This window comes from Littorina saxatilis, linkage group LG14, assembly GCF_037325665.1.
Source record: "Littorina saxatilis isolate snail1 linkage group LG14, US_GU_Lsax_2.0, whole genome shotgun sequence".
Taxonomy (NCBI): Eukaryota; Metazoa; Mollusca; class Gastropoda; order Littorinimorpha; family Littorinidae; genus Littorina; species Littorina saxatilis.
Window position 1 is genome coordinate 2,141,248 of NC_090258.1, and position 8,753 is coordinate 2,150,000.

An 8,753-nucleotide genomic window follows, 5' to 3' on the forward strand; every position below is an offset into this window, starting at 1 on the left:
GGTGTGTTACATAAATGTTTTCGTCCACAGGGGAAAAGACCTGTGTCTGAGAGAATAAAACGCCAAACCTGTAAACCAAGAAGAATCAGTTGCTATGCATAAAGCGTTAATTCCGTTCTCTTATCTATTGCTCTTAAGCTACAAAGACGCAGCAACAGCACCAGACAGACGCAATATTGAAGATTTGTTTGAATGTGAAGCTTACTGATGACAGTCGTGCCGTTTAATAAGCAACTGCAGTCATGCTACTAAACACACGCAGCAAGTCACTGACAAAGCGGAACACTGACGGAAAGATAACAGAAACATACATTCGAAACATAGTCCAGTTCATTATCTGATCAATAGCAATCAGAAACCAAATTAATCAAATCAAATCAAATTTTATTTTACGAGGGTTGTGGCATAAGCATTACAAACGAGCTTTATTTCAACCAGCCCTCGCGCCGAGAGAGACTACTCTAATCACATATATACACGGACATTCACATCAAAAGGGGAAACAATCAGAACACAAAAATCATAGGCATGTGTACAAAAGAATGGCTTTACACGAACACTAAGCGTTATATATGTAGTCCTGTGGAAAATTACTTTACATACATGCTTGAGCAAATCTGTTATCAAAACTTGGAGTTTTGATATCATTATTATTATTATTATTATTATGATCATTTTTATGCGCCTAATCTAGATATAGCCCTAGGCGCTTACATATTAATTTCTGCCGTTTGAAATGGAATTTTTTACAGACAGACAGACACACAGACATTTTTTACACACAATATATAACGCATTCACATCGGCCAGTAAAGCTCAGTAGCCTATTAGGCGAGCATTCACCTTTCACGGCCTTTATTCCAAGTCAAACGGGTATTTGGTGGACATTTTTATCTATGCCTATACAATTTTGCCAGGAAAGACCCTTTTGTCAATCGTGGGATCTTTAACGTGCACACCCCAATGTAGTGTACACGAAGGGACCTCGGTTTTTCGTCTCATCCGAAAGACTAGCACTTGAACCCACCACCTAGGTTAGGAAAGGGGGGAGAAAATTGCGGCCTGACCCAGGGTCGAACACGCAACCTCTCGCTTCCGAGCGCAAGTGCGTTACCACTCGGCCACCCAGTCCACATATATAATGAAACACCGATGCTATGGACAAATATGAAAATACATATAAAACTAAGTCTTCCATCACTGTAACTTTTCGCAAGTTGTCATTAAATACAATGAAAGGTGTGTTTTGAAAGTATTGAGGTTACACCATATACTACGTTCGGATCGTTCAACCTTTATTTCTACCTGTCACGCTTAACTAACCTTGTGTCGGGTCACGTGACACAGGGTCCTGTACCAACTCAATGGTGCGAAAACCGATACGTTTCCTCTGTGACGTCACCTCCCCGTCACTGGCAGTGAACGTAAAGCTGACGTCATACAGTGTCTGGTTGCCGTAACCGTTAGGCCACCACCGCTTGACGCCAGTACTCTGGACACACATGTTCATTGAGATCATGAAGGACACTCCCCGAAACCTTCAACAGGATGGGAAAGCAAGTGGAAGCAGTTGCATGCAGAGCAAAAGCTTTCGTATTAAAAACTGTGCTCAATACTCTACAAATAGAACCTTAAACCTAAATCGTAACCAAGTTATCTATCGACTTCAACATTGCTTAATCTGTATTCCGTTGATCGTATTGTTTCTGCTTGCTATCTACTAGTTATGCACTAAGCATTGTGGACGGGGACAAACTGATGTAGAGTAAACGTATCCTACATCCAAACAATGCCAGCACTACCCCTGTGTTGACTTTACCCCTGTGTTGACTTTACCCCTGTGTTGACTTTACCCCTGTGTTGACTTTACCCCTGTGTTGACTTTACCCCTGTGTTGACTTTACCCCTGTGTTGACTTTACCCCTGTGTTGACTTTACCCCGGTGTTGACTTTACCTCTGTGTTGACTTTACCCCTGTGTTGACTTTACCCCTGTGTTGACTAGGCCCTACCTTTTCATTGTATTATGGGAACAACAACTGTCAAACCAAATGCTGTAAAACTGTCAATTATAGTTTAAAAACAAAAAAAAACCACAGAACGTCCTTTGATGTTGTTCTCAAGGAAATTCGGGCTGCTTTCACACTGACACCGAGAAGAGGAAATACGTGTTTATGCAAATCCCTCTCCGACAGTCATCTCACTGGTGATTGGTCCATCCTTTGTTTGTCGACAGTCATCTCACTGGTGATTGGTCCATCCTTTGTTTGTCGACAGTCATCTCACTGGTGATTGGTCCATCCTTTGTTTGTCGACAGTCATCTCACTGGTGATTGGTCCATCCTTTGTTTGTCGACAGTCATCTCACTGGTGATTGGTCCATCCTTTGTTTGTCGACAGTCATCTCACTGGTGATTGGTCCATCCTTTGTTTGTCGACAGTCATCTCACTGGTGATTGGTCCATCCTTTGTTTGTCGACAGTCATCTCACTGGTGATTGGTCCATCCTTTGTTTGTCGACAGTCATCTCACTGGTGATTGGTCCATCCTTTGTTTGTCGACAGTCATCTCACTGGTGATTGGTCCATCCTTTGTTTGTCGACAGTCATCTCACTGGTGATTGGTCCATCCTTTGTTTGTCGACAGTCATCTCACTGGTGATTGGTCCATCCTTTGTTTGTCGACAGTCATCTCACTGGTGATTGGTCCATCCTTTGTTTGTCGACAGTCATCTCACTGGTGATTGGTCCATCCTTTGTTTGTCGACAGTCATCTCACTGGTGATTGGTCCATCCTTTGTTTGTCGACAGTCCTCTCACTGGTGATTGGTCCATCCTTTGTTTGTCGACAGTCATCTCACTGGTGATTGGTCCATCCTTTGTTTGTCGACAGTCATCTCACTGGTGATTGGTCCATCCTTTGTTTGTCGACAGTCATCTCACTGGTGATTGGTCCATCCTTTGTTTGTCGACAGTCATCTCACTGGTGATTGGTCCATCCTTTGTTTGTCGACAGTCATCTCACTGGTGATTGGTCCATCCTTTGTTTGTCGGAGGTTTTGCAAGAAAGGGTCACTCTCCCACAACCAGACCTGCCTACCCCTGAAATGTACCATGTGTAGTTTTGGGTGTGAAAATAAGGCAAATGTGTAGTTTGGCAGGTGAATGTGTAGTATTTCAATTTGATCAACCCAAACCGCAAAACAGAACAGTTACTTATACCGTACTAAAACAAACACTCAACACTCCAAACAAAACTATTACAATGTGAACAATACTCCCCACAAAAATACAAGCCCGCGATAGTTGTAATAACAGCAGCAAGACCAACTGACTACGCTACTCTCGCGGGCGCCGGGCATGTTTTGCACGCAGTACACAACCGGTTAGTACAAATTATGGATCGGAACTCGCTCGCGTTTTTGCGTATTCAAAATGTCAAAATGTGTAGTCGAAACGAAACGTTTGCGTAGTATAAGACAAACATGCGTAGTTGCGTAGTTTGGGGACCAAAATCGTAGTTTACTACGCTCAATGTGTAGTGTAAACAGGTCTGCACAACCCATACAAACCCGACGGAGTTATTTTCCGAATTCGTGCACTCTCACCTGCGGCACATTGAGATCGAAGCCAGCCCAGGTGTTGGATGATGAGAGAGTGAGATGGAACCTCTCCGCGATGGCAGTGCCCTCCAGTGTCACTAGCAGGACGCCCTCTACAGTCGCTCCAGTGCTGACGTTGTAATACGTGTTGGTCTTCAGCAGCCAGCCCACACTCACACCACGGGGATCTGTGGAGGTAGGTGGGGGGAGGGGGGGGTGGGGTGGAGAAGTGAAATAAGAGAAACATAAAGTGGGTTTCAACATCCAAGTTTTATGAGTGTAAAAATATGTGAAAGAAGCAATCAGCCGGTCACCGAACTACTTACTATACTCGAAATTAAACACATTGTAACACATTAACGGATTAACGAAAGAAGGTAAATCGGTGATCTCCTCCAACTCTCTCCCTCCCTCTTCCACTCTCTCCCTCCCTCTTCCACTCTCTCTCTCTCTCTCTCTCTCTCTCTCTCTCTCTCTCTCTCTCTCTCTCTCTCTCTCTCTCTCTCTCTCTCTCTCCCTCCCTCTTCCACTATCTCTCTCTCTCTTTCTCACTCCCGCCCTTCTCTCTCTCTCTCTCTCTCTCCCTTTCTCTTCCTCCTCTCCTCTCTCTCTCACCTCCCCCCCACCCCCCCCCACACACACACCAACATCATCAGCTGCCTCACCTGGCACCACCTCCACTGTGGCCATGTCCATCACTGCCGACCTGAACGCTGTCAGGTAGATGGGCAGCCTGCAATTACATAACGATAACAATAACAACAACAACACTTTATTGTCTATTAAAAATGAATATACTACAACGGAAAATTGTATTAACGGGTATACGTTACTTTCTATACCTGATAATATCTTAACAGTTTCTATACCTGATAATATCTAAAAAAAAATTGGAATACCTGATAATATCTTAAAAGTTAAAAGTGTTTATGCCTGATGATATCTTAAGTTTCTATACATGATAATATCTTAAAAGTGTCTATACCTGATAATATCTTACATCACGTACCATCATTCTGAACTTATCCGTACCATCCTTATGAAGTCAGCGACTGTCTGACGAAAATTTGATAAAGAACAGGTTGCTTTTGTGATTTATTTTTGTTTTAAGATCTTAAGAGATCAAATGTGTGAGAGAAACAGACTTTCCCATTTTATAAAAACAAATCCTTAGCAGAGCAAAAGAGATGGACTAAGTGAAATATTCCTTCGCGAATACTATTGGGAAAAAGACCCTCCTTCCTCGAGCAGACTAGAGTAGTAGAGAGATTCCCCGCAAAGTACTACATAATATCTTCACAGATTTCGGCGTTTGTCAACACAACACAAGAACACAAGTAAATAGCAAGGGACACTGTGTGTAATTTAAGACCAAAAACCGCGTGTTGGATGTAAGCTATTTGGAAAATGACGGCACACTCACAAGAAAAAAAATATATAGAAAGAGAGCTCGTAAACGTGTTCCATGAATAAATAACTAATATGTCTGACTGCGTGTGTACACACAGCTCTCCACGCTGGTTGGCCTACAATGTCACGTGGGTTTATTGGCACCAGTGTTTCCAAAGGAAAGCAACTCTTCTGCAACACATACAAATCAGCAACCACAAAGTGTCTAGCGCACCGGCCCCCGTGGCGCAGTGGTTAGCGCACCGCCCCCGTGGCGCAGTGGTTAGCGCACCGCCCCCGTGGCGCAGTGGTTAGCGCACCGCCCCCGTGGCGCAGTGGTTAGCGCACCGGCCCCGTGGCGCAGTGGTTAGCGCACCGCCCCCGTGGCGCAGTGGTTAGCGCACCGGCCCCCGTGGCGCAGTGGTTAGCGCACCGCCCCCGTGGCGCAGTGGTTAGCGCACCGGCCCCGTGGTGCAGTGGTTAGCGCACCGCCCCCGTGGCGCAGTGGTTAGCGCACCGCCCCCGTGGCGCAGTGGTTAGCGCACCGCCCCCGTGGCGCAGTGGTTAGCGCACCGGCCCCGTGGTGCAGTGGTTAGCGCACCGCCCCCGTGGCGCAGTGGTTAGCGCACCGGCCCCGTGGTGCAGTGGTTAGCGCACCGGCCCCGTGGTGCAGTGGTTAGCGCACCGCCCCCGTGGCGCAGTGGTTAGCGCACCGCCCCCGTGGCGCAGTGGTTAGCGCACCACCCCCGTGGCGCAGTGGTTAGCGCACCGCCCCCGTGGCGCAGTGGTTAGCGCACCGCCCCCGTGGCGCAGTGGTTAGCGCACCGCCCCCGTGGCACAGTGGTTAGCGCACCGCCCCCGTGGCGCAGTGGTTAGCGCACCGCCCCCGTGGCGCAGTGGTTAGCGCACCGCCCCCGTGGTGCAGTGGTTAGCGCACCGGCCCCGTGGTGCAGTGGTTAGCGCACCGCCCCCGTGGCGCAGTGGTTAGCGCACCGCCCCCGTGGCGCAGTGGTTAGCGCACCGCCCCCGTGGCGCAGTGGTTAGCGCACTGCCCCCGTGGCGCAGTGGTTAGCGCACCGCCCCCGTGGCGCAGTGGTTAGCGCACCGCCCCCGTGGCGCAGTGGTTAGCGCACCGCCCCCGTGGCGCAGTGGTTAGCGCACCGCCCCCGTGGCGCAGTGGTTAGCGCACCGGCCCCGTGGTGCAGTGGTTAGCGCACCGCCCCCGTGGCGCAGTGGTTAGCGCACCGCCCCCGTGGCGCAGTGGTTAGCGCACCGCCCCCGTGGTGCAGTGGTTAGCGCACCGCCCCCGTGGTGCAGTGGTTAGCGCACCGGCCCCGTGGCGCAGTGGTTAGCGCACCGCCCCCGTGGCGCAGTGGTTAGCGCACCGCCCCCGTGGCGCAGTGGTTAGCGCACCGCCCCCGTGGTGCAGTGGTTAGCGCACCGCCCCCGTGGCGCAGTGGTTAGCGCACCGGCCCCGTGGTGCAGTGGTTAGCGCACCGCCCCCGTGGTGCAGTGGTTAGCGCACCGGCCCCATGGTGCAGTGGTTAGCGCACCGCCCCCGTGGTGCAGTGGTTAGCGCACCGGCCCCGTGGTGCAGTGGTTAGCGCACCGCCCCCGTGGTGCAGTGGTTAGCGCACCGCCCCCCGTGGCGCAGTGGTTAGCGCACCGCCCCCCGTGGCGCATTGGTTAGCGCACCGGCCCCGTGGTGCAGTGGTTAGCGCACCGCCCCCGTGGCGCATTGGTTAGCGCACCGGCCCCGTGGTGCAGTGGTTAGCGCACCGGCCCCGTGGTGCAGTGGTTAGCGCACCGCCCCCGTGGTGCAGTGGTTAGCGCACCGGCCCCGTGGTGCAGTGGTTAGCGCACCGCCCCCGTGGTGCAGTGGTTAGCGCACCACCCCCCGTGGCGCAGTGGTTAGCGCACCGCCCCCCGTGGCGCAGTGGTTAGCGCACTGCCCCCCGTGGCGCAGTGGTTAGCGCACCGCCCCCCGTGGCGCAGTGGTTAGCGCACCGGCCCCCGTGGCGCAGTGGTTAGCGCACCGGCCCCCGTGGCGCAGTGGGTAGCACAGTGGTTAGCGCACCGGCCCCCGTGGCGCAGTGGGTAGCACAGTGGTTAGCGCACCGGTCCCCGTGGCGCAGTGGGTAGCGCAGTGCTTAGCGCACCGGCCCCCGTGGCGCAGTGGTTAGCGCAGTGGTTAGCGCATCGGGCTGCGGGCCGGGAGGTCGTGGGTTCGAATCCCATCAGGGTCATGTGTGTTTTTTGGACTACGGTCGGCTCCTACCCAGAGTGGAAGTGCTATGGTTCCTATGGGAAGGCTGGGATCACACAGCCGAGTGTCATTCACTTAACGAATGCGACTTTGAGGGTGCTCAGGTTCTGTATACCTGATCAACACCGCAGGTGCGGCAGTTCTCGGGCCTGGTTGACGCCAGGATATATTATGAAAGTAAGCGTAGAGTGCTGCCCTGTCACGTAGTCTCAAAACCAAAATGGAAATCCAAAGCATCATTATAATCATCCTCTTCTCATTAATCATCCAAAATATAAATTGTCCTTGCTCTTGTGGCCCTTCATGCCCGGAGCTCTCATGGTGACCTTGGTCTCAGTGTTCCTGTTCGATCCTTCCCTGAAGAGTAGTTCTGCTGTCAGTCTTCATGCGTGTGACGTTCTGGGGGGTCGACGGAGGGACGTGGTGGCGGTCTGCTCTCTGGAGGGGACGCTCACTCAGTGTGGCTCCGCGACTTAAAGTCAATGTCGTTTGTAGGGGGCATAGTAGGTAGTGGGCTGCGTCCGTTAGCTCGGGACAGACCCACTACTGAACACCGTCGAAGCGACTCAGCAGAAGTGCAGTGTCATCTTCCGAGGGTAGCCTACCGCAGCGACCCGACATCCCCCCCTGGAGCGTCTGTAAAATCGACAAGTCTGGCAGCGGAACGAAATTCAGAGGTGGTTGGAGCAGCGAGTGCAGGGACGGGGCGGTGTGAGAGCACAACGGGACAAAGGAACAGGTGTAAAGACGAGAAGAAAAAAAATAAAAAAAAATCTTCCACAACCCATACAAATCCGACAGAGTTATTTCCGGATCAGGTCTATTCTGGGATTCAACATCGGACACACACACACACACACACACACACACACACACACACACACACACACACACACAACGTACCTTAACTAATACAAATTGTGAAAGCAAACTGACCAGATACCCTGGGTGGGGAAGGAGGGTCCCCAGTCCCAGGAGAAGGAGCAGGGTACCTTACGGATGAAGTTGGGGTGGCACTCCCCGTGTTGCACGGGGTTGGTACAGGTGGGGGGTACGGTGTAAGGGTAGCTGGCTGCCTGTCGGGCCGCGTAGTCTGTCGCTGACTGGAAGTCCAGTCTCACGCTGTTCAGCCCTGGCTGTGGAAAGAGAGAAATTCAAGTTTTACGCCTCACGGCAAAACCATTAGGACAAGTTCCCGGGGTTTACCCCGCCTTTGGATGAGAAACACAAGTGTATGCGTGTTTAGGTGGTATTAGTCATCTGCGCTTATGGCGAAATGATCGAGGTACGTGCCACTGTGGTTACACGGGGGTGGGACATGGATACCGCCTCTGGGTAGCCACATAAAGTTGACCCGTGTCAATCCCAGCTCTGATTCGAACCTGCGACCCAAGGATCCAGTGCTCTACCACTGAGCTACCCGGGCCACCTGGCTGTCGATAAAATAAGCTTTCTTTTGTATGTGACAGGGTGACGCAGTAGTTTCCCTTTCACAGCA

At 51.5% G+C, this 8,753-nt stretch overlaps 1 protein-coding gene across 1 annotated transcript in view; it reads right to left on the reverse strand.

The window, feature by feature from the left end:
- LOC138946878 (beta-mannosidase-like) overlaps positions 1 to 8,235 on the reverse strand; it is a gene marked incomplete at its 5' end in the record, with an annotated part of 18,310 nt that extends 10,075 nt beyond the window's left edge. Inside the window, 4 exon segments of the mRNA XM_070318275.1 lie at positions 1,324 to 1,492; positions 3,607 to 3,788; positions 4,266 to 4,333; positions 8,192 to 8,235. Of these exon segments, the coding sequence (XP_070174376.1) occupies positions 1,324 to 1,492; positions 3,607 to 3,788; positions 4,266 to 4,333; positions 8,192 to 8,235 (463 nt within the window).
- Between the last annotated feature and the right edge of the window lie 518 nt (positions 8,236 to 8,753).